We start from the raw sequence: 23,618 nt of genomic DNA on the forward strand, positions 1-23,618 counted from the left end.
TATAATTCTACCATTTTAAAACAATATTTATTTATTTATTTATTTTAATCTTACAATTTTGACAACATCTTGCTTTTCCAATATATGGATGAATCTCAAGAAAACATGTGCCGACCATACCCAAAACCAAAAAACTGCAATTATAAAAAAAAAAATGAAAATATTGCATTGTAATACAATAACTAAATATTTTCTTAAATATGTATTAATTTTTTTTAAAAAAGACAATCCACCATGACAAAATAGAAGATAAATGAAAAGAAACAAACAAACAAAGAAAGAAAAAAAGAAACAAACAAACAAAGACGGAACATCTGAATTTCACAACCAAAAACATCTAAAAGTAGGCTTCATTTTCTGCAAAAATATGATATTTTATGAAACATGACCTGCTTTTAAAGCATTCCCACATCCTTTCACATCAAGACAGCCTGATCCAAACAACTCACACATAACACGCACAAAACGCGGTGTGTGTCCGGCACAGAAAACACTCACGGCCCTCACGAGAATCATCATCTAATAAACGGACGGCACAGCAGAACACCACAGAAATCAATCGGTAAAATCACGTGTCTTACTCAGGAGGAGCTTTCCTCTTTCTTCTGGTGGAGATCTGAAGCTTTTTCTTCCACAGAGCCATGATGAGAACAGACAGACGCTCGAGAGGACGGAGAAGTCCGATAACCAGGAATGAGACCAGACCGACAGGAACGACAGCAATCAAACAAACACCAGAGTTTCCCTTTCAAACACACACTGATCCTCACTCTGATATCTACAGCAGAACATACCTCACCAACACACACCTACACACACCTACACACACACTTCAGAACATATCTAATATAAGATCTTTAATGTTCCTGAAAGAAGTCTCTACTGCTCACCAATGCTGAGCGTTTATTTGATCAAAAATACAGTAAAAATTCAGAAATATTTTTCTAATTTAAAATATCTGTTTTCTATGTGAATATCTGTTAAAATGTAATTTATTTCTGTGATCGCAGCTGAATTTTCAGCATCATTACTCCAGTCCTCAGTGTCACATGATCCTTCACAAATCATTCTAACATGCTGAAACAAACATTTCTGATTATTATCAGTGTTGAAAACAGTTTTGCTGCACAATATTTTTGCAGAAACTGTCATACATTTTATTTTTCAGGATTCACAGATGGACACAGAAGGTTTTGTTTGTGTTTATTTATGATTGACCCACAGAGGTCATCACTCAAATCACACATTTAGAATGTTCCATACTGATCCTGTAGGTGGCGCACTGATCTTAAACTGTAACTGACTGGTAATGAATGTAAGAATAAACGAACAGATTAAGTGAAGAACAGTAATGAACAATATTACTAAGGATCAGACGAAAAAACATAAAGTTCTACAGGACCTGAGTGAGAGCAGCAAGGTATGTAAAAAAAACTGGATGTGTTAAACTGAAAAAAGTGACAGTGACATTTATAGACACAGACAATATAAAACAATATAAAATATATAGACAATATAAGACATTTATACTGTTACAAAGAAAATCTATTTTGAATAAACGCTTTTCTTTTGAACTTTCTATTCATCTGTGAATCCTGAAAAATAAAATGCATCACGGTTTCTACAAAAATATTGTGCAGCACAACTGTTTTCAACATCGATAATAATAATAATTATTATTTCTGATAATAAATCAGCATAGTAGAATACTGGAGCAATGATGCTGAAAATTCAGCTTTAATCACAGAAATAAATGAAATTTTAAAGTGTATTAAAATAGAAAACCATTATTTGAAATTGTAATAATATTTGATTATTTTACTGTTTTTTTTTCTGTATTTTTGATCAGAGAGATGCAGCCTTGATGAGCAGAAGAGACTTCTTTAAACTTTCTAACTTTTTATTCTTTAAATTTTTGAACAGATCCTTTGAAACTTTTGATTCTGTGAATCTATTGATATTAATTCCAACAATCAGCACCTAAAATCAATGACGGCGTTTCAGTGCCACGTTAAAAAACATCTAAGATTATGCGATTAAAGTCATAATATTTAGAGAATAAAGTCTAAATGTTTAGAGAATAAAGTTGAAATATTACGAGAATAAATTTAACCGATTTTATTCTCATAGTATTCCAACTTTACTCTCATAGTATTTGACTTTACTCTCATAATATTTTGACTTTACTCATAATATTCCAACTTAACTCTCATAGTATTTCAACTTACTTTATTTTTGTAATATTTTGATTTATTCTCATAGTATTTCAGCTTTACTCCCACAGTATTTCGACTTTACTCTCATAATATTTAGACTTTATTCTTGTAATATTTCGACTTTATTCTCATAGTATTGTGACTTTACTCTCATAATATTTTGACTTTACTCGTAGTATTTCAACTTTCCTTTCATAGTATTTCAACTTCACTCTCATAATATTTCGACTTTATTCTTGTAATATTTAGATTTTATTCTCATAATATTCCAACTTTACTCTCACAGTATTTCAATTTTCTCATAATATTTCGACTTTATTCTCATAGTATTTCAACTTTATTCTTGCAATAGTTCAACTTTACTCTCAGAGTATTGTGACTTTATTCTCACAGTATTTCAACTTTACTTCTGTAATATTTTGACTTTACTCATAATATTCCAACTTTATTCTCATAGTATTCCAACTTTACTCTCACAATATTTCGACTTTGCTCTCATAATATTTCGACTTTATTTTCATGGTATTTCAACTTTACTCTCGCAATATTTCGACTTTACTCTCAAAGTATTTCAACTTTACTCTCGTAATATTTTGACTTTACTCATAATATTCCAACTTAACTCTCATAGTATTTCGAGTCTACTCTCGTAATATTTCGACTTTACTCTCATAGTATTTCGTCTTTATTCTCATAGTATTCCAACTTTACTCCCATAGTATTTCGACTTTACTCTCATTATATTTTGACTTTACTTGGAGTATTTCAACTTTATTCTCAAAATATTATGACTTTAATCTCGTAATCTTCCTTTTTTATTTTTTTAAAGTGCCACTGTCCTAAAAATATAATAGAAATCTGCCTTTTAATATCTAAAACGTATTCAATTAAATGTGGACAGGCAAATCATCCAGGCTGCTGCTCAGGTAGTTTAACTTGTTAAGGGTTTTTAATCTGTTTAGGCCTTCACCTCAACTAGTCTGACAATCCAGAGAGTGTTCTTACACACACACACACACACACACACACACACTCATCTCCGTATCATGACTGTAGTGTGCTGCAGGCCATGAGTCACGTGACACACTAGTATTATGTGTATTTGTACACACACATATGCATCTAGCCATTTTTACAATAACATGCATCTGGTTTCATCTCTCCTGCTGTCAGTGACAGAACAACCACAATGAGAAAAAAACACAAGTCTATGATCTGTCCCATTAAGATAAGTAAACCTGTGTGTGTGTGTGTGTGTGTGTGTGCTGTAGTTAAAGTGTGTCAGGATCCTTTTAACCTGTTTGATACAAAACAAACAACTGTGTGTTCACTTCAGCGACCGGAAAGACGAGTTCGTCAAACACACAATACAGAATACACACCAGATTAATTACACAAAACACTGCACGCGCACACACACACACACACACACACACACACACACACACAGAATCAGTAATCCAGGCAGCCTTAAACAACTCTATAAGATCTGAATCCCTGACAGACAAACACACACGTTTATAGTACAGTACATAGTATTTTGTCTTATTTTCCAGTTGAAGTGTGTAAAAATACTTTTTTAATATGAGTGTACTTTGTGTTTCTGCACTAGAAGATCTTTTCATATTTTTAGTATGAACAGTTAACAAGATCAATTTACTTATATTGAATATGAATGTTTCTAGCAATACTCAACTCATATGTAGTTGAGAGGAAATGGGAATATAATCTCTCTTTCCAATGATTTTCCATGTAAATTCATTTATTCATGGTGGATGTACTTAATCATAAACACTGATAAAATGCATCATTGCATCAAATTTCCTAACACACATCACGATGAAAGTTGCTTAGCATGTTAAATGACTCTTTTTGATAATCATCAGACGATGAGCATCTCAGCGTCGGTTGATCTGGTTGCTAGTCTACCTCATTCTGTCCTCTGAGCATCTGTGGAACATTTTTATGGTCGGAGGATCATAAATGTGGTTCAGTTCTGAGAGTCACCATCATCTAAATGCGCTTTCACTCATGATGATCTGTATTATTTGTTTGTTTAACAACTCAGATGATCACATGCTCCGATGTAAGTCAACACTGGTGTGTATCCCAGCATGCAACAATTCTCCTGTCGGTGTGTGTGAAGAAGTTTGTGTGTGTAGAATCTGAGATGTCGGAATAGAGTTATTTCTAATGGCTGTAGACTACTGTAGACAGTATATTTATGAAACAGTATGCACTGATTCAACCATTCAACACAGCAATGAGTGCAGTTATTATCTCAAAAAACAATACTAATATTTAGCATTTTTAATGCAATATTAGTCCACAACTCCTTATATGCATGGAACTATAAATATATATATGTATATATATATATATATATATATATGTGTGTGTGTGAAATCAAACGTTATTAATTTTATTAATCTTTCTATTTTATGTAGTGTTGCTTCTCAGGTATAATTATATTGTTGCATATATTATTTGAATTGTTTTTTGTTCATATTTTAACCTCCAAAACAGGATATTTTATTAATATCTTTTATCTTTTATCTAATATTAAATATAGTTTTAAATAAACATCAGCTTTTAAAAACTTTTAAAAATTCTTATACAGTTTTTATAAAATCCTCTCATATGCCAAAGAAATATCATGTACTGCAAAAATCATGCTCTTAATATAGAGTATTTTTTGGCCTTACTTTCCAGTTAAAATATCTGAAAATATTCAAAAAAAGACGAATTTACTTATATTACTTATATAAATATATTTTTTTTAGAAATGTTTCAACTTTAAAATATCTAGTTGACTAGAAATGTCTGTTGTGAATGTAATCACTATAAAAATAAAATTGATTTTTTTTATATATTTAAAAATGAAAATAATATTTTAAGAATTATATTTTCAATTAATTTTTTATATAAAAAAATGAAGTAGTCTTCATTGATCATAGATATTTTATTATTTTTATTATTTATCTTTGATTTTTAATTTAAATTGTATTTCTGTGTGTGTGTGTATGTATATATATATATATATATATATATATATATATATACATATATACATATATATGTATATATCTAGTGCTAGGCTATGATTAATTGCAATTAATCACATTCAAAATAAAAGTTTTTGTTTATATATGTGTGTGAACTTTGTATATTTATAATGTATATATATATAAAGACACACACATACAATACATATTTTGAAAATATTAACATGTATACATTTATATTTATTTAATTTATATTATATAAATAGGTTTAATATAAAAACATAACATATTTTTCTTACATATACATGCATGTGTGTGTATTTATATATACATAAAAAATATACAGTACACACACATGTAATACGTACACTCGAGACAGCCTCCTGCATCATTGCCCGTATATATATTAAGTTTTAAATGAGTATTTTTGTCGTGTTTGGGGTTCAAATATTAAACAATTCTGGAAAGAAGGTGAGTTTACTTAAGAAGTAACACTGCACAAGATACTAAGATTTGTTTTCACAGATTGTCTTCAGTATTTTGTCTCACTGCACTGGTAGATGTTTCCATGTTTGAAGTATAAACATGTAAACATTAAAGATGATAATGATGATAAATCCACATTTTGCATGCAGTGTTGTTTCTCAAGTATAATAATAAAGTGCAAAAACTCATGCACTTTTTAAGTTGATCAAGACAAATGGATCAAAGTCAGCTGAGTGTTTTTAAAGCCCTTGATATTTTCTACTAAACTTTTGTATGCATGCAGTCATAAACTCGGACTTTCCAAGGCGGCGTTATTCCTCTTCAGATACGAGTTTGACTTTGCACAGCTGGGTGGAGCAAACAAACAAACGCCATCAGACCAGCTTCACGTCAAACAACCATTAACCAGCGCTCTTCCCTGAGCTCTGTGTTTGACGCTCAATTACGTAAAGTCACTTCTTACACATGTAATCTGATTAAAGCTGAAGCACACCTGCTAACGGTGTGTGTGTGTGTGTGTGTGTGTGTGTGTATGAGTGTATTCCCACAGTGAGCGCTCATGAAAGGCAGGTGTGGTTCTCATTATCACACAAACACACAGTCAGTTGTCTCTCAATGTCTCTGATTCTCACTGGAAAACACACAGAATAACACTAGAGTCTGTATAATTCTCATGAAACCAGTCACACGCAGCACTGATTCACATTACAGCATCCTGAGAATGACACATCCGAACACACACACACCCAATCCCCCCGAGACACACACACACACACATTGGTTGTTGTGGTTTACAGGGACTCTCCACAGGCGTAATGGTTTTTCTACTGTACAAACTGTAAAAAAAAACTATTGCCTGCCCTTCACACGAAACTACAGGCACTTTCAGATTCTCAAAACACTTCATTCTGTGTGATTTATAAGCTTGTTTCCTCACACAGAGGGATATTTAAAGCTTAATGTTCACACATCATTTACTGAGACATCTGACACTTCAAAAGATTCAGAAATCATATTCATGTAAAGACTTTTTAGAGACAGATCAAATTAACGACAGAAAGACAAAAGGTTTTATTTCATCATTAATTTCATTTTTTTTTAAGTTTCATGCACTCATCTGATTACTGTTTTGGTAACACATTTGTATTAAATCATTTTAAAAAAAATAAAAATTTGAAAATTTAATAAAACTTCAACAGAAAACAGAAATGGAAGTGTATATACTTTAATGTAAATGTATAAATATATAAATTCAATTCTTGTAAATTAATTAAATAATTTAATTCTAAATTCAACTGATTAGACGTCCTTTTTGATGAATAAATGTTAAGTAAACACTGAAATGGAATCCAGAAAAACTTAAATGGAAAATTGAACGCAGAATTTGGGGGAAAAATGGAATGGATTTCATAAGATTTCATGGAATATTCAGAGAAAAAGAACAACATGATGGTGAGTAAATGATACCAGTGTTATTTCAGTAGTATATGGCAGAAATATATTACTATTATTTAGTTAATTATTTAATAAAACTATATTTAAAAAAAATCATACAATATTTCTTTCATGTTTTAATTTTAATAGTGAGGGAAAATGTGTTTAATTTTCATTAATTAAAAGATAAATTAAATTTTTTTTATGCATTAAATTGAAAACAAACAAACAAAAAATTATAATAATAAATACACAACACAGAATTTCTAAGGGAAAAAATTAACAAGGCTATTGTAAGAATAAATAAAAGTTGTTTATATGCATTTACATAATTAGACATGCTAAAACAAGAATTTGGTAACAATAAAACATAAGGTGAGAAAAAATACATTTCATAGGGCCCTTAACGTAATTTTAGGTAAACCTTTAATAAATTGATGTTAAATTATATAAGTTTTATGATTTTAATTAATTAACACTTTTTTGATAAATAAAAAAAAAAGTCCAGAAAAAAAAAAAAAAAAAAAAAATGAATACAGAAAAATTGTTCAAAATATTGTTTCAATTTTTTTTCTTCCATATTTTAAAAACAAGCAGAAATAATAATTAAAATGCAACTGAAATTATTAAAATCTACAAAGTTTTAAACTGATTATCAGTTAACGTTTAAAAATTCTTATAGATTCTTATAAATATTTATAAAATATAACATTTTTGAAAACATTGTTTCAATAGTTTTTTTTTCCTTCCATATTTTAACTTTCAAAACAGGCAGAAATACTAATTAAAATGCTATTAATAAACACTTTTTTGATAAATACAATTTTATATTTATTAATATTTATTTATATTTATTAATATTAATATTGTTTTTGAGGTCAGGACTACTCAAATTGAGGGATTTGGTCTCTTTGCAAACTTTATTAGTAGTTCATAAAGCAAAACATTGTATGTTACCGGATGGATTGCAAACCCTTTTTACTGTGAATAGTGAGACAAGTAGAAGAAATAATGATGATTTTAAACAACCTTTTGCTGGAAATACTCTCAAACAAATGTGTGTCTCAGTTTCTGTTGTGAAAAGATGGAATTTATTGGAAAATGATCTAAAATGTTGTTCAGATATTTTTCGATTTAAATATAAGTATAAACAGAAGATACTTCAGTTGTATAGAGATGAGGGTTAATGATGTTTTTGTCGTTGTTTTTCTTTTCTTTTTATATATTTTTTTTCTTTGTTGTCAGAATTATTATCATTGTAAAATTGTTGTTTTTGTTTGTTTAATGCTGTGTAAGTTAATTAATAATATTGGAAGGATTTTTCCTTTTCTCTTCATGTCTGTGAGGTCATCTAATTTAATTTGTAAATTTTATAATACTAGAATGGGGTAGGAGTTTATAAGATTTTATCTTCATCCTACTCCTGTTCTTTTTGTCATGGATTGTATTTTTTGTTGTGTTGCTGGATTGTTGTGGTATTTTGTGCTGCATTACCATGAAAAGAGAATAAATAAATGAAATGAAAAAAAAAGAAAAATATTAAAGTTTTTTTTTTTTTTTTTAAAAAAGGGAATTTGGGAAAAATAATATTGATTTCATGGGGTACTAAATGTTCACATAGTTTTATTAAAAATTAAATAAAAAAATGTAAAAATTTTAATTTATTTAAGTTTGTTTGTATGTTATTGTTTATAAGTAATGAAATATATATGTGTGGGGTTTTTTTTTTTTTTTTTTTTTAACTACATTATTCCTGGTCAGTGAAGTATCCTTTTAAATTCACTGCAGACTCAACCTTTCACCCCTAATGAAGTATCTGCTCATGTTCAACTCATGATCTGTGTGTGTGTGTGTGTGTGTGCGCACCTGGTATTTATCACGTTATGGGGACCAAATGTCCCCGCAAGGATAGTGATACCAGTATGAGGAAACAGGCTTATAAATCATGCAGAATGAGTTTTTTTGAGAAAGTAAAAATGCAGAAAGTTTTCTGTAAGGGTTAGGTTTAGGGGTAGGGTTAAGGTAAGGGGATAGAAAATACAGTGTGGACAGTATACAAACCATTGCGCCTATGGAGAGTCCCCACAAGGATAACAAACCAGACTGTGTGTGTGTGTGTGTGATTCCCTGTCATTCGCTCACAGTGCAGCATGTTGAACTCCAGCAGGAGAACATGTGCGTCTGTTCCGCTCCACAGACACAAACACACACTGATGGGAACCTGCCATCTGTCCACACGCACACACACACACACACACACAGTCCACGATCACACATACACTCAAACAGATGATTCACTACAAGCACACAACACGGCCTTAAACACTGATTCCGAGAGCAGATACAGCACATAGTGTGAGTTTTTACACTCGCTTCAATCATTAGTCTGAATCTGACTGCGCTTCCACAACAACAAAAGCCTTGAGGACAGGGAGGAGAGGACGAGTCTGGAGGAGTAAAAATCAGATTACCAATGAAACTCACTTAACAAACTGGGTCAGAGCTCTCACTTACGGCTCACTGCAGTAATAAGCAGAGGAAATATTGCTTTACACCGACACGGACGGACGGACGGACGGACGGACGGATGTCACAGACTCGTCTAACGGCTCCTCAGAGAACACAATCATTTTCCAGACGCTCAGCGTCACATCTCAACAAACCGGGTGGTTACGGTTTATCATGACGGGTTATGAATGAGACGCTCGAGAGATTAGATCGAGTACAGCAGCAGTGTAGAGGGTCTTTTTTGGTTATTTCACTGTTCAGTAAGCAACTGACTTTGACAAATAAAGCACTTTTTCATAAAAAATTGGTTTTAATATTGGTTTCAAACTTTTTCGTACCATTTTGTACAATTTTCAGCAGAAGTTTTAATTTAATTTTACAATAATTTTTAGGTAAAGTTTATATTATTTACACCTTGAATATACAGTATGTGAAAAAATATTTCACATTTGATGACCTAAACTAATCTTCCACTTCATAAAAAGGTCAAAAAGGGTCAACTTATCTTGCATTTTTTAAGAGACTGGTCAATAAAGTCATCAAGCAGCAGAAGTTTTGATTTAATTTTACAATATTCTTTAGATAAACATTATATTATTCACACCTTGAATTTACAGTATGTGAAAATTCTTAATAATCCAAAAAAATTAATTTAAACTAATAATAATAATAATAATAATTAAACAAACTAATCTTAAAAAATATTTCACATTTGATGACCTAAACTAATCTTCCACTTCATAAAAAGGTCAAAAAAGGCCAATTTATCTCACTTTTTAAAAGAAATTGGTCAATAAAGTCATCAATAAGGATGTCTGAGATAAAACAAAAACAATAATGAAAATCATAAAAAAAAATTGTGCCAAGTTTCTTGAAATATAGTCTTGGACATTATTGTACATATAGTAATTGTACAATTTTCATCAGAAGTTTTAACTTCATTTTACAATAATCTTTAGGTAAACATTATATTATTTACACCTTGAATATACAATATATGAAAATTCTTAATAATTAAATCGGATTATTTTTCATTAAAAAAACAAAATCACAAACTAATCCTAAAAAACTTTAACATTTGATTAACTAAACTAATCTTCCACATTATACAAAGGTCAAAAAGGGTCAACTTATCTAACATTTTTTAAGAAATTGGTCAAAAAAGTCATCAATAAGAATGTCTGGGATGATCATTTTATACAATTAATGTTTTCCTGAAAACTATAAAAAATAAAACTTGTGCCAAGTTTCTTGAAATATAGTCTTTTAATTGTACAATTTTCAGCAAAGTTTTAATTTAATTTTACAATAATCTTTAAATAAACATTATATTATTTATACCTTGAATATACAGTATGTGAAAATTCTTAATAATCAAAATATTTTTTTTAGTTTAAAAAAATACTAAACTAATCTTAAAAAATGTTCAAATTTTATTACCTAAACAAAACTTCCACATCATAAAAAGGTCAAAAAAGGCCAATTTACCTAACATTTTTTAAAAAATAGGTAAAGATGACCGTTTTTCCTAAAAATCATAAAAGAATAAAACTTGTGCCAAGTTTCTTGAAATATAAAATTCTGATTTAATTCCACAAATCACCAGATAAAATGTAATATATTATTTACACCTTAAGTTATTCATGTTTTCAAATCTGATGACCTAAACTAACCTTCAGTGTCTTACAAAGGTCAAAAACAGGTCAAATTGTCTGATATTTTTTAAGAAATCAATCATTAATGTACTGTAATTGACACTGTCAAACAAGGATGTCTTATCAACAAGTTAAAAAAAACAAAAACTTTTTTCATAACATCATCTCTGAAAAAAACATTATTTTAAGAAATTAAAACATTTTTCTAAAAATATATTTAAAATTTCAGAAATTGTTTGTGTATATATCATGCATTTTCATTCATTAACTCATCAATTTATCAATTTTATACTAGAACATAATAATTTAGCTGAATATTATTATTATTATTATTATTATTATTAAATGTTATAAATGAACACGCCCTGCCAATAAAAAGCTCTCTCTTCTCTCTAAGTGTATTTTCACTGTGTCACACAACTGACCTGTTCAACACACTCTGACTCTGAGCTACGAAAACTGATAAAAACCCGTCTGGGAGTGATTTGCGCTCTTTGTCAGCCTCTGATGTGCCTGTCAGAGGAACACGAGTTCTTCAAAGACGAGCGAGAGCGCATGTGTTCATTCTGGATGAAGATCTCAAAGGCTGCTGGAGTTTCTGTCTGTCGACGCAGGTTCAGCGAGAGTCCGACGGCTAAATAAAGCTCTCCTCAGCTCTGTGTGTGTGTGTGTGTGCGACTTTAACCGGATTCTCACACTCACGTTACCGGTGTCAGACTCGCACCTGTTCTCTCAGGGGACGGCGTCCAGCCCTCACCTTCACAATGCTGTGTTTATGGTGCGTCTGTTCACAAACACACCTGCGTTATTCTGACACCAGCACAGCTTCAGATCAGCTGCGTGTCAAATCCATCAACAGAGTTGATGAGAAAACATCTGAAACCGGTATAAACCAATCTATGGAGCATTTTAAGGCAATCTATAATAGGGTTCGGTCATGGGTCGGGTCATGGATGGGTTTGGTCCATACATGTGTCTGAAAAAGTAATCCCAGAATGCATTGCAGCTAGCTCAGTGAAAGAAAAACATCCAAGGTGTTCCACAAAGAAACTAACTTTCAATGTCTGTTACTTGAATTGTAATCTATATAAAAGAAATATCTGAAATTTTTTCAAAAATCAAAACATAATTCTAAAAATACAATGGAAATGGAAAATCTGAAAATTAATTGAATTCTGAAAAAAATCTGAAAATTTTCTGATTTATTTTTTAGAAATTTAAACATGATTCTGACAGTATAATGTTTTGAAACTGAATTTAATTCTGAAAATAAATCAGAAAAATACCTGAAAAAATATTTTCAGAAATTCAGAAATGGAAAATCTAAAAATTATTTAATTCTGAAAAAAATCTAAATAAAATCTCTACATTTTATTTCAGAAATGAAAACATCATTCTGAAAATATAATGCTCTGAAACTGAATTTAATTCTGGCAATAAATGTAAAAAATATCTGCAAAATAACTTTCAGAAATGGAAAATCTGAAAATTAATTTAATACTGAAAAAAATCTGAAAATTTTCTGATTTATTTTTTAGAAATTAAAACATAATTCTGACAGTATAATGTTTTGAAACTGAATTTAATTCTGAAAATAAATCAGAAAAATATCTGCAAAAATATTTTCAGAAATTCAGAAATGGAAAATCTGAAAATTATTTAATTCTGAAAAAAATCTAAATAAAATCTCTAAATTTTATTTCAGAAATGAAAACATAATTCTGATAGTATAATATTTTGAAACTGAATTTAATTCTGAAAATAAATCAGAAAACTATCTGCAAAAATATTTTTAGGAATTCAGAAATGGAAATTCTGAAAATTATTTAATTCTGAAAAAAATCTAAATAAAATGTCTAAATTTTATTTCAGAAATGAAAACATCATTCAGAAAATACAATGCTCTGAAACTGAATTTAATTCTGACAATAAATCTAAAAAAAATCAGCAAAAATATTTAAAAAAATTCAGAAATGGAAAATCTGAAAATTAATTTAATTCTGAAAAATGTCTGCTTTTTTTTCAGAAATTAAAACATCATTCTGAAAGTATAATGTCCTGAAACTGAATTTAATTCTGAAAAAAATCTGGAAAAAAATCCAGAAATTGAAGACTTTATCAAAGACATTGTTTATATGAAATGCATTTTTATGAATGAATTAATTTACTGTACAACTAAACAAAATACTACAATTACTGAATACATTAACGCATCCAGACAATAAAAGTTCTGCTCTCTGTCTGAGCTATAAACATATTTATAATCCATCATAAAATTGTCCAATTTAACTAAAAATGTGGGTTTCTGTGTATTATTATGTTTATTAGAGTACTGAATTATTAGCTTGCAAAGTATTGAAATCAATTCTGAGTTGATGACAATATAGAGCATCCCAAATCCCAGTTATAATGCAACCGAAATTAATACTTTTATTCATCAAGGAAGCATTAAATTGATCAAAAGTGACAGTAAAGACGTTTATAATGTTCCAAAAGATTTCTGTTTTAAATAAACGCTGTTCTTTTGACCTTTCTATTCATCTGTGAATCCTTATAATATAAAATGTATGACTGAAATGTTTTCAACATTGATAATAATCAGAAATGTTTGTTGAGCAGCAAATCAGCATATTAGAATGATTTCTGAAGGATCATGTGACACTGAAGACGAGTAATGATGCTCAAAATTCAGATTTGATCACAGAAATAAATTACACTTTAACAGACATTCACACAGAAAACAGACATTTTAAATCGTAAAACTATTTCACAATTTTACAGACACTCGTCTCTTGTTCTGCTGCACATTAAGACACATGAGTGGTCTCGTTCTACTTTCCATTCCTCCGTCTCGTCTAACTGCATTAGCGCTGTAGAAAGTGCTAGCATTAGCAGTCGGCAGACGTCACGGCGGATCGGTTAACGGCAGCGTCTGTAACTTGTTTGTGCGAAAACAAGATAATCAGGAGAACTAATTAAATATTTAATAATGCATGTATCAATCTATTTAAAAATACATTTTAATACATTTAAATATTTAATAATAGATATACAAATATATTTAATAAAATGTAAAAATTAATAATATTTATTATATAAATGAACTAACGTAATAACAATTAAAATGTAATCAATGAGATCTGAGAGGTCGTGCAAAATAGTGAAAATAGTCTAAAGGGTGTTTGAAAGTCTAGATCCCACACACACACACACACACACACACACATTGACACTAGTGTGCGGCGGTGTAGAATAACTAATGGGTTGTGTAGAAGCAAAGCTCATTAAAGTCTCATTTTCTGTCCTCCACAGTAATAATATCGCTGTTCCTCCACATGCCCTTTAATATCAGCGCTGACGGATGGTCTCTCTGAAGTTGTTTTCCCCTCCGGCTGCTGGATTCATCTGTAAGCGTCTGTGGCTCTCGGCGCGGCAGGAGATGTTATGAGAGTCTCACGCAGACCTTCCTCTGATGTTTCATCTCAGATATACGGCGCTCTGTGATCCGGCTGTTCGCTTTGCTGCTCAGAGTTTGTTTGATGCTTAAGCTGCAGATTTATGATCAGTAGTTTGCAAGCATGTTTAAGTGTTATTAGTGCATCTTAAGGTATTGCATTGGCATACTATTGCATCGTAATTGCAACAATAATTTTGATCATAATTTGACATGTGGAAGCATCATGCATTTATTGAACTTGAGTGTTTGTGTGCATGTTTTTGTTTTTTATTTTATTTTTTTTATTTTAAATTATATATATATATTTTTTTTTTTATTTATTATTATATTTATTTTAATTTTAATTTTGTTTTTTTATTTTTAATTTTTAAATGTTATTTATTTTATTATTATTTTATTTTATTTACTTATTTATTTTATTTATTTATTTATTTATTTTTCATTTTTAAAAAGTTCAATAAAAGTTCAGGATGTTTCCAACAGGGTTTGTACAAATATTGTAAAATGAATTTCCGGGACTTTTCAAGCACTACTTTTTATTTTCAAGGACTTTTAACAGAGTTCTCACTTATCAAACTATTTCTTCTCTTTTAAATTTAAAAAAACGATTAAAAAAACATACCAATAAAACAAAACGGCAAATATAAAGTGAAGCACATGCCAAGTATTATTACTAAAGTACTACAAAGTAGTAAAACCACATATAATATTCTTAAGGGATTTGTATTTGTGAATACTTTCTTTCTTTTGTTTTTATAATTGTACTGACTTAATTGTTAGATGTTTTCTACCGTTTAAGAAAAGAAAGATTCACGAAACCGCTTTGAAATCCTGATCTGAAACATGATTCATCACACGTGCTCCGAAGTCCTGAACTGAATCAAATGATTCATGATCCGCGCTCCTATCCAAATCAAAAGATTCACGAACCTGCTCCAAGATTCTGATCTGAATCAAATGATTCGCGATGCACACTCCGACGTCCCAATCTGAATAATGATTCACGATCAGATTTCAGATCAGGACTCGGAGCACCGGATCGCGAATCATTTGACTTGATCAGAACTTTGCGTATCACAAATCATTTTATTTAAATCGGGACTTCAAATTCGCTATGTATTGCGAATCATTTGATTTGAATCATTCGATTCACAAAATGATTTAAATTGGAAAGGGTTTGTGAATCAAGTTGCAAATTGAATGATTCAAATCAAATGATTCACGAACCGATTAGGGCGCATCAAAAGAGTGAATCATTTTGTGATACAATGGTTTAATGGTCAAAAATGAATGGCTCTTTTAATTTCATCTGGTTTTTGCTAGTGAATCGCTTGAAATGAATGACTGAAATCAGGAGTTTGAATCATTTGGAGCGGTTCCAGCATAAATGACTCAATTGATTCAGTTCATCCGTTCCTTTTTTTGCGTCTTCAGCCATGTTTACACATGCAAAAAAAGTATTGTGTTTTTTGAATTGTGTGAATTTTGCGTGAAAAGATATGTGCTTTTTGCAAAATGTAAACACTTATTTCATAGATACATTGCCTTTCAATAATTCAAGCACCTTTCAAGTACCTCTTCAGGAATATTGCTATTTTCAGGAGTTTTCCAGGCCAAGGTGTTCCACAAAGAAACTAACTTTCAATGTCAGTTACTTGAATTGTAATCTATATAAAAGAAATACCTGAAAATTTTTCAAAAATGAAAACATAATTCTAAAAATATAATGTTCTGAAACTGAATTTAATTGTGAAAATAAATCTGAGAAATATTTTTAAAATATTTTCAAAAATTCAGAAATGGAAAATCTGAAAATTAATTTAATTCCGAAAAAAATCTGAAAATTTTATGATTTATTTTTTAGAAATTAAAACAATTCTGACAGTATAATGTTTTGAAACGGAATTTAATTCTGAAAATAAATCAGAAAAATATCTGCAAAAATATTTTCAGAAATTCAGAAATGGAAAATCTGAAAATTATTTAATTCTGAAAAAAATCTAAATAAAATGTCTACATTTTATTTCAGAAATGAAAACATCATTCTGAAAATATAATGCTCTGAAACTGAATTTAATTCTGACAATAAATGTAAAAAATACCTGCAAAATAATTTTCAGAAATGGAAAATTAATTTAATTCTGAAAAAAATCGGAAAAATGTCTGATTTATTTTTCAGAAATTAAAACATAATTGTGACAGTATAATGTTCTGAAACTGAATTTAATTCTGACAATAAATCTAAAAAATATCTGCAAAAATATTTTCAAAAATTCAGAAATGTTTGCACATGCAAAAAAAAAGTATTGTGTTTTTTGAATTGTGTGAATTTTGCGTGAAAAGATATGTGCTTTTTGCAAACTGTAAACACTTATTTCATAGATACATTGCCTTTCAATAATTCAAGCACCTTTCAAGTACCTCTTCAGGAATATTGCTATGTTCAGGAGTTTTCCAGGCCTTAAATCTAAAAGATTCAAGTACTTCAAGCACTTAAGCACCTTGTGCGAACCTTGTTCCAAAGTTAATGAGCAGTCAAGGTGTAAAAAACTGTAATCTCAAAACTGACCAAAATAATTGTGATTATGAACCTGTCATTCATTTTATTGCTCAGGATTCACAGATGAATAGAAAGTACAAAAGAACAGCATTTATTTGAAATAGAATTACAAATGTTTTTTTGTCACTTTCAATCAGTTTAACGCATTCTTGATTAATAAAAGTATTAATTTAATTTTAAAACATTTACGGCTTCCACACTTTTAATCAACAGTGCATTTTTTAAACTAATATTGTTTATTTGCCAATTTAAAAAAAAGTACAAATCTATATGCTGGTAATGAGTTTTGTCTGTAAAAATGATCCGCATGGATCCCTGGTGCTCATAAAAGTGCCGGATGAACAGAAAAGTGAATATAATTTCACAACAACAAAATTCTGGTGTAAAGATCTGTGTTTAGTTTGTGTTTTTCTTGTCATAATCAACAGCCAAAAACCTAAGACGTCTTTCGGTGTCTCTCAGGACTCGTTTTCATTATTTCCAGCACATTACGAGTTCAGTTACGTCTCACTTAAAACTCTCCCTGACATCATGTTTTTACACTGTGTGTGTGTGTGTGTGTGTGTGCTGTGGGTGTGGTGTGTATTGCTGTCGTGTGTGTGTATGAACTGTGATCAGTAACTCTAGACGAGTGTGTAACTGAACACGCAGCACACACCCTGACCCCAGATCAGCACACGAATGACCTCTGACCCTCAACATACATGATGACGACGCATCCACTGGATCACACACACTATCGCTTTCTCTCTCTCTCTAAAACAACAGTTCAGCCAAAAATGAACACTCATGTTATTATTCACTCAGCTGTGTGAGTTTATTGCTTCAGTGAAATGCAAAAGGAGATTCAGAGCTGCAAAAAGGACATTAAACCACCTAAAACACATTATAAAAGTCTCATGAAGTCATGATGAACAGACTGGATTTGACTCATTCAGTCAAGTTTGTGAATCAAATTGACTGGTTCATTCATGATTCACAGCGAATCTCAAGTTATCGGCCAGATAACGTTATCTAAGTAAATACACTGCAAAAAATGTTTTTTTACCTTGATTTTTTGTCTTGTTTCCAGCCAAAATACATTTAAGAAAAAATAAAAATTAAACCTTTTTTAGAAAAAAAAAACAAGTAAAAATTAAGCAAGTTTTTTTCTAGAACAAGCAAAAACTCACTTAATTTTGACTTGTTTTTTCCAAAAACAAGACATTAATTTTTACTTGTCTAGAAAATCCTTCTCGATTTAAGATTTTTTTGATATTTTGGCTGGAAACAAGGCAAAAAATCTAAGTAAGAAAAGCATTTCTTTCTTTTTTTTGCAATGTATTGACTTTAATACATAAATGTGGTTCTATTCTTCATGCAAAGCATCTTCAGATGACTTTGAATATAGTAAATGATTCACATGGACTGCTGTTATGATGCTTTATAATATTTTTATGGTGCAAAAAACAAAGTCAGTGAAGCAAATTCTGATTCACGAACAAATCAGGCCAATTCAGGTTCACTGAAAAGAACAATTCAGTTACTGATTCAGAGTTCAAATCACTGATTCAATGATCCATTCAGAGCAAATCTCAGTGAATAATGACTTTATCAGATTAATCTGGATCTGTTCTGATTCTGATTCACGAACAAATCATTCAGTCCAGTTTGTGGACTGAGTGAACAATTCAGTCACTGATTCGGTTACTGAGCTCAACTCACTGACTCAATGATCCGTTCACACCAAAGCAAACAGTGAATAATGACTTTTACACATACATTTGGGTCTATTCTTCATGCAAAGCATCTTTATTCTAGTGCATCAATCATATGAACTGATGCTTTTGTGATTTTGTAGGGCTTGACAGATGAAATATCATCGCATCGCAGAACAACTCTCCTTTTGTGTTCCACAAAAGAAAGAAATGACATGAGGATGAATGCACGATCACAAAAGCTTCATTTCAGGCTGAACGATTCTTTTAAATGACTCCACGTGTACAGTATCTCATCCATTCATTAGCTCTGCTGTGAAAAAGCTCCATCACTGTACTTGAGCTCCTGAAGGTTAACTGGGTTATTGAGTTCAGCTCTGTGGAGTCTATATTCACACACAACAGCAGGACGAGGTTCATGTCACACTCACCAAACCATCTCACATACTAAATAAAACCTCTGAGAGCCTAATGAAAGCCATACGAGAAACATAAGAGAAGTATGTCATTTCCATACTTAGGTGAGTGTGGTTTACAGTAATTAGTGTCATCAACAAACAAACAAACACAGATGCTCGACAGCGAGACGAGCTCAGCTAATGACTCACAGGATAATCAGGGTCAAACAGACTGTAAATAATACTAGTGTAATGCTGTTGATTTACAGTGAGGCACTTTAATAGCAGCCTGCAGGGATTCAAGAGACATAAACTAACCCATCATAGAAAACATTGCACTATATTAGCAATCACATGCACATAAAACAAAGCCATTTCATTGCATTTTGATCTCTCCTTTTTTCCAAAGCAAAGACGCCATTAAAAACACATTAAAGGAGAAGTCCTCTTCCAGAACAACAATTTAGAAATAATTTACTCACCTCCTTGTCATCCAAGATGTTCATGTCGTTCTGTCTTCATTATGGTTTTTGAGGAAAGCATTTGAGGATTTTGTACTTCCAGAATGTAGTTCAAATGCAGCTTCAAATGACTCTAAACGATCACAGTCTCATCTAGCGAAACGATCAGTCATTTTTTTCTACAAATAAACATTTGTATACTTTTTAAGCACAAAAGCTGGTGTAGCACAGGCTCTGGGACGCGCGTCCACGACGCTACGAATTAGTGATGGGTCGTTCTTGAACGATTCTTTCATTTTGAACGAATCTTTAATGTGACTCGGGAAGAACGAGTCGTCTCGGGGAGTGATTCGTTCATCCTATTAGGTTGTGTACTGGAATTAGTTCACCTGTTTCGGGTCTTCGGGTTTTTTGAGTGGTTCGTTCGTCTTATGGGGGCGTCACGTGATGAACGAACGACTCAAACCCGAAAACTTGTCAGATAAGAGGTGAGGTGAGCTAATCATAGACTAAACACCCAGGTAAACAACGAATGAATCTTTTCTGTTTCTTAAAGTATTATAGTTTTGTCTTGTTTGTAGTGTGATCAGCGTTTGTGTAAGCAGTAGATGTGTTAGTAACATGTAACATTTTAATTATATTTTGCTAAAATGAACGAAATGACTTGAAAAAAGATTTGTTCATTTTGCTGAACGAGACTCAAAGGTCTGAGTCGGTAAAATGATCCGAACTTCCCATCACTACTACAAATCACGTCTAAGTTCATTGTCTGTGTACTCCGGCTCAAAAAGGTAGAGTATGGCAAAAAACTCCATCTTAATTTCTCCTACAACTTGTATCTTTTTGTTTGTAAACAGCGTTTGACTTACTTGCACTTTCTTTGCGCGTTCGCTTTGTAAACACTGGGTCTGTAGTTCCACGTGACCTTTCGACGTGATTCAATGGTACGTAGCGTCGTGGATGCGCGTTCCAGAGCCTGTGCTACACCAGCTTTTGTGCTTAAAAAGTATACACATTTTTATTTTCCAAAAAAAATGAGCGATCATTTCGCTAGATAAAACCCTTCTTCTTTATCTGGGATCATTTAGAGCCCTTGAAGCTGCATTTAAACTACATTTTGGAAGTTCAAAATCGGGCACCAATGAAGTCCATTATATGGAGAAAAATGCTGAAATGTTTTCCTCAAAAACCATAATTTCTTCACGACTGAAGACAGAAAGACATGAACATCTTCGATGACAAGGGAGTGACTAAATTATCTGTGAATTGTTGTTCTGGAAGTGGACTTCTCCTTTAAGAAACAATTTATGACATGCATTGATATGAAGGTAGAGAAAAAGTTGCTTTTTTTGCTTGTTTGGTTGCATTTATGATGTTTGCTAAATAAAAGCATTCATTTCTCTAAACTTTTGGATGGTAATGCATATTTTATAACTCATTTGATTGCATTTATTATGTGGTTTTACTGCCTTTATTAACTTGATCTGTAGTTTATGGTGCTATTAACATAACATCTATTTTCCATCAGACGTACAAATAAAAGCAAATAAAAAACACTGATGCTATGAGAGTAAAACTAAATGTAATTGTGCAATTAGCACACCTCATGATTAGATCACTTAAATGTATTTGCTAGGACTGGGCAATTAATCAAATTTTATTTTTGATTAGTGCTAAGCAACGATTAATCACAATGAATTGCATCCAAAATAAAAGTTTTTGTTTACATAATATATATATATACATATATATATAGTGTGTGTACTGTGTATATTTATTATGTATATATAAATACACAAACATACAGTATATATTTTTAAAAATACTTACATGTATATATGTATTTTTATTGATATAATTAATATTATATAAACATATATTTAATATATAAATATACCATATTTTTTTAATATATCCATGTATATGTGTGTATTTATATATACATAATAAATGTACACAGTACATACACACATATATATTATATACACAAAAACTTATTTTGGATGCGATTAATCACGATTAATTGTTGCACAGCACTATTTTTTATAATGATTTTTATTATCAATTTTGTTTTATGATTTATCTTTTTCTTATCTTATTTTTATCTTGTTTTTTAGTCAAATTGTATTTAAAGTTCAAGAAAATCTGCTTTTAAGCTGTTTTTTAATTCAATAAATTAATTTCCAAAGTTCCAAAATTTTGCATAATTTCTCAATACTGACAAAAATAATTGTGATTACGATTTTGGCCATAATCTAGCAGCTCTAATATTTGCTGTGTACATATAAATTAGTTTTGACAGTCGACACACAAGTCCAAACCATCCGGTCGTTCCCTACGGCCAGTTGCTCTCCATTACCCAGCATGCTCTAATTCCTGCACAGACCGAACGCTCGATTTGCTCCTGCAAACACTGGACGAATCTCCAGTCCAGAGACGTCAGATATGGCACTGCTGAGTGTTCGTCTAACACTGATCACGCAAATCACAAGCACACGCGTCATCAGCATAATAACCTTCATCGTTTGCATGCACATTCTCTTCCTTCAGATGCATCTGCAATTTAGGCACATTAATTCTCATGCATGTCCAAAATCTTGTCTGTATTGATTTATGTATGCACTCACTGCACGCAGAACCTGTCTCAAAAACGTGTTTCTCTCTGTATGCTTTTCATTTCAAACAGATGAATATCCAGTGCACAATGCACAATTCCAATTAACACTGACACATGCAAGCTGTCTTATTTTGATTTCTTTAAACCAGAGTATGGATTTAACCTGGTAATATCAATTAGAATAAGTGTGCATGTAAATATGATAAATATAACAGTTGCATCTGAACTTAATGACCTTAGTTCAACAAATGCACATGAATGGACATTCAGCTCATGCTTGGCTCGAACACAAACTGATGTCAGAAACACCACAGGACGTTTGGCTGCGAGAACAGAACCTCGTTCTTCAGTCTCAAGCCTGACAGAAGGGTTATACAGTCAAAACAGCAAAATATGACCAAAAAAATTGCTAATTCTCCAGCCGAATTGTGCATTAAATGTGTTTTTTCTCAAACATGGACACACTGAGCTGAGACAATCCAAATAAATGACATTTGAAACACAAATAACCAGTGTTACATTTTGCTACATTGTTACATTTGTCACTGAATACTTCGTTGTGATTGGTCAGTAGTGTCATTCTGTGCTTAAATACTTTATGTAATGATTCTAAACTGACAAAATTGTTTAAAAAACATTTTTTGCACATAAATACATGAGCTGCGGGGTCTGTGCTGACCGAGCAACCCAACCAGATGGAGGTTTCGCTTTCTTGGAAGCAACGTCTCGTGAAGACACCGTCTCCCACAGAGCTGTTAGAGAAGACAGCCTCCCGCGTGCATGACATACTGTCAGACAGAAGCAAAAATAAACCTAAAACACGACTGAAATAGCTCCCTTATGCTTTTCTGCACGCCGACTAAACATTCACATTTAAAACCACACTCATGACGCATTAATACAGCAGTAAAACAAGTTAAATACTGTCCGGATATAAACCACAAATGTGTGCTCAGCAGTGCATTAGAGCATTAAAGGAGATGAGTTTGTTTGTTCATCAGATTTGGAGAAATGTATCATTCTATCACTTGCTCACCAATGGATGTGAATGGGTGCCGTCAGAATGAGAGTCCAAACAGCTGATAAAAACATCACAATAATCCACAAATAATCCACACCACTCC

General features: G+C 31.3%; 1 protein-coding gene across 5 annotated transcripts in view; it reads right to left on the minus strand.

Annotated features, from left to right (window-relative positions):
- Nucleotides 1–23,618, minus strand: part of arhgap44b (Rho GTPase activating protein 44b) — a 52,888-nt gene that overhangs the window by 20,826 nt on the left and 8,444 nt on the right. For 3 of the 5 annotated variants that reach the window (XM_051124611.1, XM_051124609.1, XM_051124612.1), the window contains exon 1: nt 582–704. The exons of 1 other annotated variant lie outside the window; for it this stretch is intronic. In XM_051124611.1, the coding sequence (XP_050980568.1) occupies nt 582–643 (62 nt within the window). In that variant the 5' untranslated portion in view covers nt 644–704. Of the gene's footprint in view, nt 1–581; nt 706–23,618 lie in introns of those variants that run through there. One more of the 5 variants, XM_051124613.1, reaches the window with a different exon arrangement.

This window comes from Labeo rohita, chromosome 12 (assembly GCF_022985175.1).
Source record: "Labeo rohita strain BAU-BD-2019 chromosome 12, IGBB_LRoh.1.0, whole genome shotgun sequence".
In the NCBI taxonomy this organism is placed as follows: domain Eukaryota; kingdom Metazoa; phylum Chordata; class Actinopteri; order Cypriniformes; family Cyprinidae; genus Labeo; species Labeo rohita.